General features: G+C 51.3%; 2 protein-coding genes and 1 long non-coding RNA gene across 5 annotated transcripts in view; 1 reads left to right on the plus strand and 2 right to left on the minus strand.

The window, feature by feature from the left end:
* RNF185 (ring finger protein 185) overlaps positions 1–1277 on the minus strand; it is a 32671-nt gene extending 31394 nt beyond the window's left edge. Inside the window, exon 1 of one of the 2 annotated variants that reach the window (XM_045826795.1) lies at positions 1123–1277. The gene's annotated coding sequence lies outside the window, so the exon portion shown is untranslated. The remainder of the gene's footprint in view (positions 1–1122) is intronic. The other variant, XM_045826794.1, reaches the window with a different exon arrangement.
* Positions 1278–8931: 7654 nt separating this feature from the next.
* Positions 8932–13581, minus strand: LOC123810933. The gene is made up of 3 exons (XR_006784324.1): positions 13113–13581; positions 11917–12057; positions 8932–9716 (listed from the first exon to the last, which is right to left on the minus strand). It is a non-coding gene; the product is annotated as an uncharacterized LOC123810933 (long non-coding RNA).
* On the plus strand, positions 12299–17480 carry PLA2G3 (phospholipase A2 group III). 2 transcript variants are annotated; one of them, XM_045826792.1, is made up of 7 exons: positions 12302–12967; positions 13956–14088; positions 14335–14469; positions 14723–15030; positions 15697–15826; positions 15934–16050; positions 16656–17480. In XM_045826792.1, the coding sequence occupies exons 1-7, from the start codon at positions 12403–12405 to the stop codon at positions 16861–16863; spliced, it is 1596 nt and encodes a 531-aa protein (XP_045682748.1). In that variant the 5' UTR covers positions 12302–12402; the 3' UTR covers positions 16864–17480. The 2 variants fall into 2 exon arrangements, with proteins under 2 accessions (XP_045682749.1, XP_045682748.1); XM_045826793.1 differs by lacking the exon at positions 14335–14469 and having other exon boundaries at positions 12299–12967.
* Positions 17481–17870: the final 390 nt, after the last annotated feature.

Genomic DNA, 17870 nt, shown 5'->3' on the forward strand with positions numbered 1-17870 from the left:
CTTCCACAATATGTAGGCTGGAAATATCAAGAAGAGGGCACAAAAAAGAAGTCGGTAGCGTCACAAAGATTCAAAATAACTACTCAGAATCAGACGCTTTCAAGTTGAAAAAGGATGCCATCTAATACCTGTATTCCTCATTCAACAGTGAGTTCGCTACCTTTGGAGGCAATTCCATTGCTGGTCACCTCTGACCGGCATTAAGTTCTTTTATTATATCAAAATCTTGTCTTCCTGTAGAATCCACCTATTAGTCCTACTTCTGCTGCTTTCAAATCCAAGGATGAAGTGGAAGCCCTCTTCACCATGACAACTTTTTCAGTTTTTAAAGACAGTTCCCTTCATTTGCTTTTTTCTGGAATAAGCATTCGAATTCTTTCAAAGATCCTGAATAGGCTCCAGCTTCCTCAAAGCAAATCTAGTGCTCAAAGCAGGAAAGCACTTCAGATCAGTTGGCTGCAAACATCAGTCAGTATGTAGAGGATCCCCGAGGCGTATGTTTAAAACGCCGATTTCCCAGGTTCCAACCCTGGTTCTAAAAACGAAGTCTTATTTGAGTCCCCATGGTAAAGCATGCATCTCCAGAGCATTTCAAAGCAGATGGTGCGAGAAAGGTAATTTGAGAAACACTGCCCTGTTTTACAAATGAGGAAACTGAGGCCCAGCACAGGGATGGGATTTGGCCCAGAACGCACAATTGGCGGCGAAGTCTCGAACCCGGGTCCCTTATCCCAAGCCCACCTCTGTTCATAAAGCTTCCCGGCCTTGGCTTCTCCACTCGGAGTAAACTCATTAAAAGCGCAGGAGAGGGGGCCTCGAGCAGGGGACAGAAAAAGTTAGAGTGAGTCCTTGCCTGAAAAGGAGAGCTCCGTGGGGAGCCTTTTCCTGTCCCCGGGCCTCAGTTTACCCAAACTGTAAACAAGGGACGGAGGACCACAACGCCAGCCTGAACTCTCTTCTGAAGCAAAGGGCTCGGGGCAGAACGAGGCGTTTTGTTTCTGCGACCCTGGACTCAGGTGTCGCAGCCCGTGGGCCCCGTGAAAGAGGAATCCGGTCCCCCGCCACTAAACCTCGATGGCCCCTACCTGGGCCCCCATCCCCACCAGTCAGCCCCCCACGTACCTGCCGCTGCTCAGCTAACGCCGCCGAGGCCGACGTACTCCCTCCGTCCGTCGACTGCTCCGCCAGTGTGTCGGCACAGTCAGTCTCCTCGGCGGGACCTCGGATCCCTCCTACGCGGACTCCGATCACCTGACGTAAAACCTCCCCTCTCTGAGATACTTCCGACCTCAACCGGAAGAGGTTGGTCCGCTGCGCTGTTCTCCGTGCCCAGTCCCAGGCTCTAAGGTTCCGCCTGCGTGTAGGAAATGGAGAAACATAGGGGCTAACTAGCAGCTTTTCAAAGATCCTCGGTCAGGGCAGGGAAAATACCAGGTAAGCTTGGAACATCTTGTTGCATCAGAATGTAAGGATGGGAATCCGAATGATGGGAATATGTCAGGGGACACAGGAACTAGCTCCAAGGAGATCCCGCTGGCCAAATCACGGCAATGTGAGCATCAAAATAGGTAACGATAGCAAAAGTTTGACTAATTGGACAAAATGATAACCCACAAGCCTTTCCTGATATAAATAAAGAAGTGGATAAATAAATGGGAGAGACTGACAACTAACAAACATGATGCAGTTAGAAATTCAATAATAAGCGGTAAAACTAGATGAACACGATGTTTTACATAGTAAAATTGTCTCCCATGAATTACTTATAATTACAAAGGGAAAATAGTATTTCTACAGAGGTATAACTTCACAGAACAAATGAGTCAAAGTAATCAAAGTTAACACCGCCAGTTATAGGTAGAGATCATGTGCCTCCCGATAAGGTGCACTGAGAAGGATACACCATCTCCTCTGTGATATTTATATCCAGAATGCATAACCCAAATCTCATGAGGAAGCATGAAATAAACTAGAATCGAGGGACACTCGACAAAATAACTGTCAGTATCATGAAAGACGTGTAAAGACTGAGGAAGTGTCCTGGTATGTGATTCCAAATTGGACCCTGGAGGGGGGAGGGGAGACAGAACAGATGTAATGGACAATATTGGGACTTGTGACGAAATTTGAATATGGATTGTGGGTTAGAATATTATATCAATGTTAAATTTTCTAAAGTTGATCATTGTATTGTGGCTATGTTACGAAAATGTCCTTGTTCTTAGAATATTCACTGAAGTATTTAGGGGTAAAAGGGCACAATGTCTCCAACTTAATTTCAAATAACTCAAAAAGATGCATATATTACATATATATATAGAGGGAGAGAAGAGAGAAAGAAAGAACTAGAGAGTGCTCCAGAGTGAATGGTTAAGCAAATAAGGCAAAATGTAAACAAGTGGTGAGTCTAGGTTAAGGGTATATGGGAGTTCCTTACATAATTTTTGCAATTTTTCTTTGTGTTTGAAATGATACAAAAATTAAAATTTACTCCCCAAATAGGGGAAGTGCCTGGGTCCTAGCCAATTCATTTATATTCATTTATGTGCTAGGCAGTGGCGATGCAACAAGAGATGATTCAAGATCTTTGCTTTCATGCCTAGAGGGAAAAATATTAAACATACAATCACAAAACTAGTGGACTACTTATCTTGAAAATAATGATAGCTGACATTTACTGAGCTTACCTGAGCACACTTCACACAATGCTTCATTTGATCCTTATAGCAGCCTTATGAATGGTTTTGGCAATTATCTCCATTTTACAAATGGGTAAAGGAAAACTTTGAAGTTTACATAAGTTTACCACTTAAGTTTTCCAATCACACATTGACAGATGGTGAAGTTGCAATCAGCACCAATAAGTTGTTCCCTTGACGCCCATCTTCATTGTTTCATTAATCCAACATACATTTATTAAGTGCCTATGGTAATTTCAGGGATTGTGTTAAGGATTGGTTCTGAAAGTACTAGATGAAATAAACTCATAGATGAAATTCCTCATCTGCCAGCTCTCCTCTCAGGTTCCCGAGGACAAAGAGTAACACAAGATTTGTTTCCAGTTACACAAACATTGATTAGAGTCCAGGCTCCGATAAAAAGAAAAGTTGTTCCTGATACCCAGGGGCTGGTCTGGCACTAGCAGGTAGGACTTGGTGTTCTGCTGAGCCTGAAAAATGTCACAGAACATCAACATCAGACAAAGCAACTCTGTGACTGTGATGAAACAAGACAATAACAGGACCTTTCCATATTCATGTTTGAACCAGACAACACGTGAACATTGTCCAAACCACAAAAAGGAACAGTTACCTATCCTGACTTATAAGGAGGTTGCTGCTTATTTACCAATGCAGATTTTGTCTCATCTAATCTTCCCTCCTTCTAGGTAAGATTTATCAAGATGCCCAGTCATAGACAGTATCCAATCCAGATCAAAGCCCTGCTTCCTGCTCTGGCTTGTGTGGCTCAGTGGATTAAGCACTGGCCTTTGGAACAAAGGGTTTGATCCCCAGTTGGGGCACATACCTGGGTTTCGGGCCAGGTCCCCGGTAAGGGCACACAAAAGGCAACCACACGTTGATGTTTCTCTCCCTCTCTCTCCTTCCTTTCTCCTCTGTCTAAAAATAAATAAATAAAATATATTTTTTAAAACCTGCTTCCTTAACTCTTCCCCAAATTAAATCATAATGTTCTTTCTAACACTCTGTTACCAGAATGCTTCCTCATTTCTCATGGTTCTCATCCTCCCCACACCCCACTGTAAGAAGTAATAAACCCAACTTGCTCAACTTGTTCAACCACAGGTGTGTTCCTGGAGGTCTTTAATTGGAGGACATTGAAAGTGCCCATGCTCACTAGCTATGTGACTTTAGACAGCAGTTTCACTTACAGAAGCCTCTGTTTCCTTGTCTGGTAAAAAGAAAAGATTTATTGTAAGGATACAGAACAGGCTTAGCACTGAGTGAGCTCTCAGTATACTTTCAAAAATTACTGCTTGAGCTATTACTTCCTTCAAACAAGTCAGAGAGTACCATCACTATGAAAAGACATTGAAGCCATAAGCTTCAGTTAAGACAAACTTGCCGATTATATTCCCCTTTGCTCCTTTTGTTGGGTTTATAAGGCAGACTAAAGTGAGAGGTCAACTTTTCCTTCATCAGAAATGAAATCATTCTCATGGTCTCTTTGGCAAAGAGATAATCACGTTCCTGAAGGCTTAATGTTAGGAAACCAGCACTGTTTATTTCTTCATGTTCTTGTTACCAAAAACGTTATCAAGAAGTAACAGAATTGGAACTAACAAACTTGAAGAACGTCAGCTTCAAAAATGTATCAAGTAATACCTTCTCTGCCTTAGCACACTGACGCACTTACAGACCTCAGAAGCTCTATTTGTGGTGTTTGCATTTCTCCTGCTAGAACCCAGCATGGGTTCCATATTATTTGATGTCTGCAACAAATTGTGCTGGGGGGGGGGGAAACATTCCAGTGGGAAAGAATAAAATAACTGTCTCTGATTGCTCTGAGCATCTGAAGGGTTCTCATTTAAATAGCCCTAACCTTCCTCCTGCCCCACCCCCACTTACTCCTCTAATGCTAATACTAATAATGGCAGCTACTATTTATTGAATGTTTATTAATGTGCCACGGGGCTTTATGCAAATTAACCCTCACCCCAAATGGTGAAGCAAATAATTGTATATGAGGAACAAGAGGCCCAGAGAAATAAAGCAACATACTCAAGGCCACACAGCTGGTAAGAATCAGTCTCGAGATGAATCTGCCTGCAAAACCTGCTCCCGTTGAAATGCTGCTCGCTACCCTGGGCCAGAGAGTGGGGTCTGAGAGGGGATGGAGGCGGGCATGGAGCTGGAAAGGAAGGAAACGTCTGGGGCAGTCGGGTGTGGGAGTCCATGCAGAGGCGTTCAGATCTTCGCCCGAGTGCAGAGGAGAGTGGTGGAGATTAGAAGCACAAGAGAAGTGGAAGGCCGTTGCAGAGCTTCATTCAGAGGGAACAGGGACCTGAGTCAAGGGTTTAGGGGAGGGGAAGGTTGAATACTGGGAACGGGCAGGTTACTGTGTGGGAGGGGCGTGACTAAAGACCTGAGGCCTCAGGTGTCTATCTGCCAAGTGAGGAAAGACAAGGAGTCTGCAGGACCTTCTGGCCTGTTTGATCTGTTAGACCCACAGGTTCCTGCCCTTCCCTGGGCCAGTTTTCTCCTCTGTTCGATGCAGGGAGAGAAGATCCCAGGAACCAGCCCACCTCTGGCAGGTGGTGAGGAGGTGGCATCACCTTTTCCTCTAGTCTCCTCACCCGACATGGGGCTGTGATGGGGTATCTCCGTAACAGAGTCTTAGAACAGACATTTTGGATTTGGGCTTGTGTTAGGCGATTTGAGGGAGGGTTAAGGAAGCAAGGTCTTGATCTGGGCTGTTCCCACCCCCCATTGGGGTTAGTCTGCCCTTTTGGGTATGGGAAACTCAGAGAGGAAGACCATGCATGCAGACAGAGGGGAGAATAAGTCAGAAGAAGCACCCTCAAATTCTCAACCCCAACCTTTCCATGGAAGAGGGGAGCCAGTTAGGAGCATGGCCTCACTGGTTCCCCAGCCTGGGGCAAATGTGCAGATCCTTGCTGTGTGCCTTCAGGTACATTACCTAAGCCCTGGGCCTCAGGTTCCTTTCATTCTGTGCGTGGGTCCCAGGGTTAGGCTGAGCCCACTTTCACCAAGCTCCCTGCTCCAGGACAGCTCAGGGTCCGTTAATCCTGCCTCCCACTGGGGCCTAGCCCAGGGCACTGTCCGTATGGTGGCCCTGCTGGCCAAGGGCAGGGTCTGGCTTGGGTCAGGAGCAGAGTGAACCAGCCTGACTTCCTAGCTTCGAGTCTGGATAGGATTATTTGTTTAGAGACATGGTGGCATGAGGGCCATATTCTGGAATTTTCTAAGAGCTGGGTCAGGAGGACCCCATTCCTGGGGAATTAGTCTTCCCCCAGAGGATTCTAGGATATCCCCTACACAGCTGGGGCATGGACAAAAACCTAGAAACCCAGGGAAGGGAAAAACTGGTGAAGGAGAGGAAAATCTGGAAGGCATTAAGCATTTATGGGTCCCTCCCTAGGGTAGTGTGGGGAAGGAGGCAGGGCACCCCTCGAGCAGCCTGTCTCTGCCCTGCACCTGTGGGGCCCAGGAGGGAAGGAATGTTCGCTTAGGGCTTACCACGTGCCAGGAATTATGGGGAGATCTTTTTCTTATGTTTTTCTCAGTGAGTCCTTTTAATAGGTCATTAAGGGAAGAATTTTTGGCCGAGTTACAGAGGAAGAAGGTGAAGCTCAGAGAGGTGAAGAAACATGGTCAGTGCCACACACCAAGGAGGTAGAGCTGGATTTCGTGCTCTGAGTCCTGGAGGATGAGCTAGAAGTTGGGTGGCCAAATAAAATACAGGACGCCTGGTGAAATCGAATTTCACAGGCACAACAAATGTGACGTTCTTATACTAAAAAAGTATTTGTTGTTTATCTGAAATCCACACATAACTCAGTGACTTATTTTTGCTAATCTAGACAGAGGGGACGCCCATGGCTGCCACAGCCAGGACCGGCAGAATTTAGAACTGTGAGGTCCAGAAAAGAAGTTTCAATGACAGTGCAGTGCCCTCTAAGGTCTTGGGGAGAAGGTCGGCCTAGGTCCCAAAGGCAACCGGTGCCTGCCATCTGCCGCCTGGCCACCAGGGGGCAGCCAAGGTCCGCACAGCTTCTGATCTGACCACTGGAAACTTTCCCAGAACAACAAAGACCTAAGGGACAAAGATCCTCAGACTCTCAGACTTCCCTCACTCTGCACCTCATCTGTTCACATTCAGCCTCCTCCATACCAGCAAATTCCCCCACTTATTGTCCACCCATGTTCAGGCCAGAAAACCAGGAATGAATTCTTTTTCTCAAGACTTGTAATTTGCATACAAAAAGGTCAGTCTTCCTTGTTTGGCTCCATGAATTTTTACATACCCACCATGTAATCATCACACAGATAAAGACACAGAGCTGCACTGTCCAGTACAGTGGACTTTAGCCTCAGGTGGATGCTGAGTGCTGGGAACGTAGAATCTGAATTGAGATGAGCAGTAAGTATGAAATACTCTTCAGATTTCAAAGACTTGGTATAAAAAGAAAATGTAAAGTAGCTCATTAATAATTTTAAAATATTCATTACATGTTGAAATAATAGTTTACACATGGATTATTTATAATAGCTTATTAAAATTTATTTTACCTGTTTCTTTTTTAGAGAGAAAGAAAACGTCGATTTTTTTGTTGTTCCAGTTATTTATGCATTCATCGGTGGCTACCTGTATGTGCCCTGACTGCAGACTGAACATGCAACCTTGGCGTATGGGACAACACTCGTAACTAACTGAGCTACCCAGCCAGGGTTCACCTGTTTCTTGTACTTTTTTTTAAAGATTTTTAATTTATTTTTTAGAGGGAGGAGAAGGAGGGGAGAAAGAGGAAGAGAAACACTGATGTGCGAGAGAAACATTGATCGGTTGCCTCTTGCATGCCCACAACTGGGACCCTGCCCCACAACCCAGGCATGTACCCTGACTGGGAATCAAACCAGTGACCTTTCCGTTTTCAGGCTGGTGCTCAATCCACTGAGCCACACCAGCCAGGGTGGTTTCTTTTACTTTTTAAACTGTGACTAGAAAATTTAGAATGACCTCTGTGGCTCACATTAGAGTTCTTTTGTTTAGCACTGGGGCAGACAGAATCTGATTAATTCACCCGTAAAGTAGGGACTCAGAGAAGTGGAGTCATTGGCTGATGTTTACATTGCCCAGCTATGGTAGAATTGGGTGGGAAATTAGGTCAGTCTGAACTGAGTCCATGGCTCCCCACAGTGTCCACCCCACACCAGCCCCCTGCCTGAATGAACGCTATTTGACCTCTTCCAGGGTCACATCCCCTTTGAGACTTCAATCAGTCCTCAGTGGGGACCTAAAGTATCCCTGGCCATCCTGGATTGGGGGTGTCAGGGAAGAGGGCTTCCTGTAGGAGGTGATTAAACTGACACTTGAAGGATGAGTAGGAACAAAGCAGGTGAAGGAGAGGGAAGAGTTGTAGGTGAAGCAAGCAATGTGTACAAAGGCCTTAAGAGGGCCTGGTGATCGAGGAAGTGAGTAGCTCTGTGTGGCTGCAGCAGAGAAGTGGGGAGCTGGTGAGGTCAGCCAGGCTCAGATCCTGCAAGTCATGACAGGCTTCAACCTGATGGCCAGGGGAGGGATGGGCAGACTGGCTGGACTTGCTGTTTGGAAAGATCAGGACTGCTGCTATTTGGAGAACCCTCATTCTAAGACAGAAAACTGAGAGCCAGAGAGGAAGAGGGCTTGTCAGTATCATACAGTGAGTCAGAGGGTAGAGCCCAGACCAGAAAGACCAGGCAGGTGCAAGAAGGGACCAGGAAAGGAGCAAAGAGCCTTCCTCTTTCAAGAGTCTCTCTAGGAGGCGCTGGCTTTGGGTGCCCACTAGGTGGCAGCAGAGGCTGGACTACATTCTGAGAGCCACCAGCATGGCCCACCCTGCTGTCCCATGGGCCTTTCTGCTTTCATCTGCCTGGTCTGGGCATAAGGGGCTGCTCTGGGCACCTGAACAGACATTTCTCCAAAGAGTTCATACAGATGGCCAAGAGATGTATGCAAAGATGCTCCGAGTTACTAATCCTCAGAGAAATGCAAATTAAAACCAGAGTGGCCCCTGGCTGAGTGGCTCGGTTGGTTGGAATGTTGTCCTCTGCACCAAAAGGTTGAGGATTCTATTACTGGTCAGGGCACACACCTAGGTTACAGGTTCGATCCCTGATTGGGGCACAAGTAGGAGGCAACTGATCGATGTTTCCCTCTCTCCCTAAAAGCAATGAACATATCCTCGGTAAAATGGTGCGGCCGCCGTGGAAACAGTTGGGCAGCTCTTCACATGGTTAAAGACAAAGGTGCCCCCGCAGTTCCACCCCTAGGTATGTGCTGAGGACAGATGAAGACATATGTTCACACAAAAGCTTTTACGTGAATGTTTATAGCCCTAAAGTAGAAACAACCCAAGTGGATAAATGTGGTTTATCCATATGGTGGAATATTATCTAGTCATAAAATGGAATGCAGTGCTGACACCTGCTACAACGCAGGTGAACCTTGAAAACATGATGCTAAGTGAAAGAAGCCGGGCACCAAAGGATCATGTACTGTGTGGCTCCATTTATATGAAATGTCTGGGACAAGCAATGCTATGGAGACACGCAGTGGATTAGTGGGCACCTGGGGCTAGGAGTTGGGGCGAAGGTGGAATGACTGTTACCGGTCACAGGATTTCTTTTTCGAGTGATGAAAATGTCCTGGAATTAGGTAGTGGTGGTGGTTGCACAACTATGAACACACTGAAACACTAAATTGTACACTTTATTTTTGAGCACTCAGACATGTTAAAGAGTTGTATAAATTGTACACTTTAAAGGGGTGAATTGTGTAGTATGTGAATTATATCTCAATAAAGCTTTTTTTAAAAAAAGTGGTCAGATGGCACTGCACGCGTTTGAAGGCTTGGTTGGGCTGAAGGGTCTGCTTCCAAGTGTGTGTCTCCCACTTGGCCGTTGGCAGACGGCTTCAGTTCCTCATCGCCTTGGCCTCTTCACAGGGCTGTCGAGTACCCTCGTGTGTGTTGGCTGGCTTCCCCGGAACAAGAGAGAGCAAACAGGAAGGCACAGTGCTTTTTATGGCTTAGTCTCAGAGGTTACCTCACTTCTGCCACATTTTATTTGTTAGAAGCAAGGCACTGAGTCACACTGAAGGGGAAAGGGGACAACGTCCACCACTAAAGGGAACAAGTATCAGAGACTCTGTGCACACCTTTAAACCACCACAGCTTCTGGTGCTGCTCAGTTATGGAGCGTGAGTCCTGTAATCTCTGATTTCCATCTCTCTCTCTCTCTTCTATTCCTACTTTAGTTTTTAAAAAGATTTTATTTATTTTTAGAGAGGGGAAGGGAGGAAGAGAGACAGGGAGAGAAACATCAATATGTGGTTGCCTCTCACTCGCCCCCTACTGGGGACCTGGCCTGCACCCTAGGCATGTGCCCTGGTCTGGGAATCAAACCTGCGACCCTTTGGTTTGTAGGCTGGCACTCAATCCACTGAGCCACACCTACCAGGACTTCCATTCCTGGTTTAATAAGCTGTTAAGTTGAATCTAATATGTTTCTTCCTATCTACCGAGATGTCTCATTTTAGACATAGTTGGGTCTGTGTTTATTGTCTCAGGCCTGGGGCTGGGCTGTGTTTACACCAGGTGTGCTAGGGGCTGCACTCCTCCCTGGAAATCCTGTACGCATAGATTCTTACTCCTTAGCCCTGGCATCTCCTTCCCAGATGCCAGATTCCACCTGCCCCATTGGGTTTCCTCTCCTGGTCTGCAGCAGAGGCTGCCTCAGACCAGTGGGTGGGTAAGTTCCCACATGTGGCAGCCATCAGCATCCACAGCAGCACCGGAGCGGGTACCACTGCCTTCCTGGGCAGCCCCCGACCAGTGACTGTGCTCAGCCAGGCACTAGGGCCTGGCCATTTCTGCCTAACAGCGGCTCTTGGAAGGGCAATCGTTGCACCAGAATTCCCTGTTGGCGCTGAGATTTTCTCAGAGAAGCACTGCGGTGTGAGGCTCTTCCTGTGCAGGCCCCCTTCCCTTCTCCTCTGCCCTCACAGACATCAGACCTGCAGCAGCTTGAAGGCTTTCCAGGCCCACTCCTGTTTTCTCCCTCTTTATCTTTCACAGGCATTTCCCGCAGTAAATCTCTTGCACTCCTAACTTAGTCTTGGTTGTGGCTTCCTAGAGGACCCAACTGACACCCAGCCCTGGCTCCTCTGGGCTGCCAGACCCAGGGGATGAGTTTTCTCTTTATCCAAGTCTTGAGCATGCTCTGTTGCCCTTCCCTTCCTCTCTCTCTCTGGCCAGGGTCTTGTCCTGTGCCTGGCACTCAGTAACTGTTTGTTTTTGAATGAATACAGAATGTGCTGGAGCTGGGCACTGCCCGCACCATTCTCCTGGCACAGAGAGCTGCAGAGCCTTCTGGTGGCACGGGGAGGGCCAGCACCAAGGGGCAGAGGGAGGGTACGCTTCAGGCAGTGGGAAGGAAGGCCCTTTTATAGGGAGTCTGGGGGCGGGGGGGAGCCAAGAATCTTCTGGGACCAGGGAAGGCCCTCCCCACACTCCAGGGCTAGTCTGGCCTGGCTTCCTCCCATCCACTCTGTGACTCGCGGCAAATCACTTCTCCCAGGGCCCATCCATCCAATCTCAACGGTGGCATGAAAAGCCCTGCCCTGCCTGTTTGCCCAGGAGGAGCAGGGGTTGTGAGCACCAGATGAAGTCACTGCTGGGGAAATGTGCACAGGAAAGGGTGGGGTACGCCAGATCCTGGGCCAGGGTCAGGGTGTGGAGGGGGAGAGCAGACCGAGAAAGAAGGGAGAGAGAAGAATTTGGAGAGGCAGATACACACACAGAAAGAACAGAGAGAAATTTGAGAGATAAGCCAAATGAATGAGAGAGAGAATCTAAAGACACAAAGAAACAGAAAGAGGAAAACTGAGAAGAGAGGAGGAGAAGATGAGAGGGGGTGGAGAAAAACTAAGGAGGGAGAGGGAGAGAATGAAATGGAGGTTCAGGGAAAGAAGAGTGAGAGAGAAAGATACGAAAGAAATGGAGAGAGAAAATAAGATGGAGAGTTAGAGCCAGAGAGAGAAAGATGGGGAGAGTGAGGGATGGAGGAGACAGGAGGGATTAGGTGGCCAGGGCACAGCTGCCCCCTTTCCCCAGAGCCTCCCCTTCCCAGAAGTTTGGGGTGGGTGGACACAGAGCCTCAGTCCTGCCCTCACCTCTTTCACCCAATTGTGGCCGAGACCCATGGCGCCCTGCCAGCTTCAGGGAGGCGGGGTGTGTGGCAGCCACTTACTGGAGAAGGGAGATGAGGATGCGTTCTAGGAGCCTCCTCTGAGCCACTGAGCCATCTTCCCTCCCTGGGGAGATAGAGAACTCTCCTAACCCTCCCTCCCCCCACCCCAGCCCCGTCCCCAAGGCCCAAGGGTTTGGCTCCCATAGTCCCCACCCAGGCGGGCCGGCAGCAGGTGACAGGATGGGAATGAGAAAAGCAGGGTGAGTGGGGGCGTGGGCCTCGGCAAGTGCACTCTCAGCCAATCAGTGTCCTGCCCAGCCGGTGGATTCAGTTACAAGCTTGTGATCACCCCACACTCCAGCCTCCTTCCTACTCCTCCCAAAACACCACTCATTGGCCCTGCTGCATCGGGTCTGCTGGGCACTGTTTCCACCCAGCTTCTGAGCTGCTGCCTCATGGGCTGTCAGGGATGGGCGTCCCATCCCGGGGGCTTTGCCTGACGGGGATGGGCCAGGGTGGAATGGGGATTCTGGGAGTGCTACTGGGGGTGCTGAGCTTCCTGAGGGCTGTTCTGGGGGCCTCTTCCACCCTCCACTGGTACAACACCTCCTGTCACTTGGCCAGGCCCACCCCTGGCAGCCCCTTGGGGTCCCTAAGCTTCCTGGGCACAGATGCCCAAGGACTGGCCCTGTTCCATGCCCACTGGGATGGGCACGGGAGGCCGCAGACATGTAGCCGGCAGGACGAGCCAGAGCTCACCGCAGCTTTCAGGGCCCTCTGTGCCGGCGAGATCACTCAGGGCTTCTTCATCCACACCCCTGGCCCTGAGCTGCAGAGAGCCCTGGCCACCCTCCGGAGTCGGTGGGCGGCCTGCCGACCGACTGAGGGGAGTGCAGCAGGAGCGAGGGCGAAGCGAGCAGCAGGGCAGAGCGGAACGTCGCGGGTAGCGCGCCAGCGCGGGAAGAGAGGCTGGACCATGCCCGGCACGCTGTGGTGCGGGGTCGGCGACTCCGCCGGGAACTCCACGGAGCTGGGTGAGCCGAGCGGGTGTGGGCTTGGTGGCTGAGGTGGGGGAAGTTCAGCCTTTCACCCTGGCCTCCACTCTCCCAGGCTGTGTGTCCTTGGGGGATGGGGGTGGGGGTGGGGGTGGCTTAACACCGTGAACTTCAATGTCCTTACCTGTAAAATGAGGGTGGCCACAAGCCTCATCGTGGGATGCTTCAGTGAGGTCGTAGATGGAGAAGGTCCTGCTCACGCCTGGGAGTCCCCAGTAGTCACCATCCGAGGGACAGGGCAGGCTGGGGTGGATCTGGAGTCAGCTGAGCCAAAAAACGATTTCCTCAGAGGAGGCTTTAGGAGCACAGAGTGCCCAGCGGAGTGGAGGATGAGACCCAAAGTCCTGGGTTCAAATACCAGTTTGGCACATTCATGCTCTCTGAACCTCAGTTTCCTCTCCCGGACACTGAAAGTGACACCTTTCCTGCAGGGCTGCCATGAGCTTGGGTGGGGACGTGCTGGGCACGTGGGGAAGCTTCAGTAAAAGGCGCTGTTGCTCAGACGGTGAAAACAAATGGCTGCTTTTGCAGTCTCAGCACAGCTGTCTGTGCGTATGTGTGGGGTGCTGGGGGAGGACTTGGCACCTGAGCCGGGGCAGGTTGGCACCCTGACAACGCTTCAGCAAGCCAGCAAGAAAGGTTCCGCCTGCCTGTTTGTCATTCCATTCCACACACATTCGTGGCCTCATAGTTGTGTCTGGGCGTGAGCTTGGGCCTGCCTCCAGACTCCTCCCGGGAAGATCTTTCCGTGGGCAAGGGCTCCTGGGTAGGCTGGCCTGCTTTTGAGTTGCCCAGCAGAGGCTGTGCCTGGGTGCCCTCCTTCAGCTTCAAAACTGTGAGTCCCACAGAAGCCGGGTGAGTGGCCTGAGGCCAGTGAGAACCAGGTCTCTGCCCCCGATGTCAGATGGGCGTAGCTGGTGTGGTACCCAGGGCCCTGCTGAGCTGGTGCCCCCTCTGCTCCCTGCAGGGGTCTTCCGGGGCCCTGATCTCTGCTGCCGGGAACACGACCGCTGCCCACACACCATCTCGCCTTTTCAGTACGACTATGGCATCCGAAACTACCGATTCCACACCATCTCTCACTGTGACTGTGATGCCAGGTTGGCAGGGGCAGGGGCACAGGGTGGGGCAGAGTTACGCAGTTCCTGGGTGTGGAGACTTGAGTTCATGTGAATCTTAAAGGATCTGACAGGCTGGAACCCACTGTGCAGGTGGGAAAGCTGAGGCCTCAGTGGAGAAGGAAGTCTCGGACCCCAAACCACCTGGCTGGTAGTGGGCAGGTGGGCTTGAGGGGGAGCCAGGTGGCTCTCTGTGGTCCAGGGACCTGAGTGCTGGCTCTGGGGCAGGTTCCGGCAATGCCTGCAGAAGCAGCGGGATTCCATCTCGGATATCGTGGGCGTGGCTTTCTTCAATGTGCTGGAGATCCCCTGCTTTGTGCTGGAGGAGCAGGAGGCCTGTGTGGCCTGGTACTGGTGGGGCGGGTATGTAGCTGCCCCCTTTGAGCCCTTTCCCGTGGGGGAAGCTGTATGTCAGTCCCCCAGGGAATGATGCCTCATCCTCTCCATCCTCTCCTCAGGGCAGGGCCAGGATGTTGCCCCTCCCTGGGTGCCCCATACCACCCAGTGGGATGAGGGAGGGTGCTGACAGAGCCTTGGTCTCCGTGGAGTTGAACCTGGGAGGCTTTTTGAAGGGAGGATTCTGGGTTACCAATTGCCATCAATCGCCACCTCCTAGGTGTAGAATGTATGGCTCCATACCCTTCGCCCGCCTCCAGCCCAAGACCCCCTACAATGCCTCCTGGAGCTCCCCAGCCATCCCTCTGACTCCTAACCCCCAGAGTCCAGCTCCCAGCAAGTCACAACAGAAGCAGCACCCTCAGAAGTGGCCACCACAGCAAGAAGGGTCCCAGCACCCCAGCAAAGACAATGCCACAGCCCTCCGGGCCACCATGACCTCCCCTATGCCTGATGTGGCTCCCACAACTAGGCTGGATGTCATCCATTCAGGCCTTCAGGGGCCACAAGGTGTCCTAAAACCTCAGGGTGAGCTCAGAACCTAACCCTGGGGGTTTCTGATATGAGGAGGTGTCCCTGCCTCTGTGCATGTGTGGGGGCCCTATGCTACTTCCTTTCCTGCTCCAAACTCTTCCCGGGGTCTCCCAGCTTCTCCCATCAAACCACGCCACAGCAGAGGGATTTTCGTACGCTCCAGGCTTGACAGTGTCCCTCCCCTCTGAGCCCCCACCATGGCTCCTCTTACGTCAGCTGACAATGTCCCATCACCCTGGGGCCTTCGGGCACTGGTTCTGCAGACCATGCCCCTCTGTCTAAACTTCCACAAGTAAACTTTCCTGTCATTTGGTTCCTCAACAGCAGCTTGCTCTCTCCCACCTCTGGGCCTTTGTATGTGCTGTGCCTTCTGCTTGGGGCACTCTCCCCTCCTCTTTTTTCCCCCCAGCCTCTGCTCAGCAGCCTCTGCCTCCAGGAAGTCTTTTCTGACCGCCCTCTGCCCTCTTCTGGACCTCCACCACTGCAGCGCTGCTGTGTGTGTCCCGCATGTGTGGCACTGTGAGGGCACCCAGGCATGAGATGGAAGGAGCCTGTGCGTGTGTGACTGAGTCCATGTGCTGGTGTTTCTTCTGGGTGGCAGTGGGTATCAGTGGAGCTGCCCTGGGGACTGGGTTCCCCTCACCACCACACCACCCCCAGGCACCCGCCAGGCCTGCCAAGGCTTTCGCCACCTGGACCAGTGTGAATATCAAATTGGGCCCCAGGAGACCAAGTTCCAGCTGCTCAATGGCGCTCCAGAGCCCCTCTTCCTCTGCAGCTGCACGCACCGGTGAGGCCTGCTTGGACCCTTGGGGGTGGGATGCCTGCTGCCAGGCACTGGGAAGGAGCCCTGGCTGGCAGGGCCTTGCCCCAGCATAAGCCTGCCTCTGCCCTCAGACTAGCACGATTCCTGAGGCACCACAGCCCACCCACAGGTGCCAACGTGCTTTTGGACCTGCTGGGCACCACCTGCTTCAAGCTGGCCCCTCCACTGGACTGTGCTGAGAGCAAAGAGTAAGTGACAGACGATCCAGAAGGGATGGATGGTTTTCCCAAGGGGGTGGGTTGCCTCTACCCACCTCTGTTCACCTGGCAGGGGAGGGGACAGGGACCTCTGAGCTCCATTGTCATCTCTCCTTGTGCCTGGCTTCAGCTCTCTTGTTGGTCCATGTGGGCTGCATCTTGACTCTGTCATTTACTTCCTATGTGGCCTGGCAAGTGGAGTCACCTCTCCACTGCTCTATTTTCTTATTTGCAAAATGGCTGTAGAAGCCAGGGAAACGGTGTGTGTGATGCCCCCCATCTAAGGCCTGAGGGCACGTAGCAACGTGCTTGCTTAAGTCAAAATCTCACTTGAGTTCTGATTCTCAAAGCCAGCCCCTTGTTACTTTTCTTATTTCACAGGTGAGGAAATGGGCCCAGAGTGGCCCAGGTTTTTGCAGTCAGCCAGTGGCCGAACCCCAGCCTCTGGGTGCCGCCCTGGTTCATTCTGCTGCTTCTGGTACAGCCACCCCTCCCTGGCTCCAGCACTGCCCCTCGGGCCTCCGTTCCTGTATCTGCACAGTGGGGTGGGACCCCTGGCAGCCATGACCGCCTGCCCCACTTTTCTCTCCCCACAGTTGTTCCAGGGGCCCTAGGGCCATCAAGGTGTCAGCTCGGCACTTGTGGCGACTTCGGCAGAGGACACTCTGGAGTACAGGCAGAAATGAGGGGCAGGCATGGCCTTCGAAGCACCTGAGGACCCCCATGTCATTCTATGACTGGTGCCTGCGACTGACCGAGGTGGCTGGAGGACCCAAAGAGCAGCAGAAATCCTGGAACCAGTGACCTCAGTTCCAGCTTTCATGAGCACCAGAGTGGACCTTGCCCTTGGCTTTGCTAGGCCCTGGGGGTCTCAGCCTCCTCTCCATGTGTTACACTGAAGCATGGCACAGGCTCTTGTGACAGCCAGGAGGCTGGATTGGGAAGAGGGGCCCAAGGCCCAAAAGCTGGACCATGTCTCCTGGTCTGCTGTGTGATCTTGGGCTGGTGATACAACCCTTCCGTGCTTGGACATGGCATTCAGGAGGCTTGTGCAGATGCCTGGGACTTGGACCTTGCCAGGGAAGGAACTTCACTGCGGACGGGAATGGGGAGGGAGTAACTAATGCAGTAGCCTCAGGCGACACTAGGAGAAGGTGCACATAAGCTCATGTTGCAAAGTGAATGCACGTCTCAGAGGCCTGCCCAGGGGCACCTGAGTGCCTGCCTGCTGAGGCCTGAGCCAGCAGGTAGGGAACGAAGGATGCCACAGAAGTGCCTGTGTCAGAATCGAAGATGGGGTGCACTAGGGAGGGACTTCCCAACTCCCTCCCCCTGGGGGACTCCTTCTCTTAATAGCTGTTGTGCCCTTCCGGGCCTAGCCCTGGCCCACTATTTCTGCACTAAACCTCACTTCAAATCTCCCCTGTGCCATTCGTTGATTAAAGGACCTCCTTCCCTAACTCTGAGTCTTTTTGTTTCCTCCTTAAAAAGACCAGTATAAACAGGACCTACCTCATAGTGTTGTTGAGGGTTAAGTAAACCAATGCACAGCTAACGCTTAGGACCTAGTAAATAGTCCCTCCCTCTGACACACCACTGCTAAACCATGCTCACAGGACTTCCTGGAGGCCTCAGTTTGCTCACCTGTGAAATGGGGCTAAGGACAGCGCTGAACTCCACACCACAGCTCAGGGTCGTGGTGCAGATTAAAGGAGATGGCATGTGTAATGTATACAGCTGGTGCCTGGTAATTGTCAGATCTGTCGTCCTGCACTTTTGTCCCTTTCTCTGATGACCCCCACCTCCAGAGC

This window comes from Phyllostomus hastatus, unplaced genomic scaffold (assembly GCF_019186645.2).
Source record: "Phyllostomus hastatus isolate PE091 unplaced genomic scaffold, TTU_PhHast_1.1 phas_scaffold_760, whole genome shotgun sequence".
NCBI classification, from domain to species: Eukaryota; Metazoa; Chordata; class Mammalia; order Chiroptera; family Phyllostomidae; genus Phyllostomus; species Phyllostomus hastatus.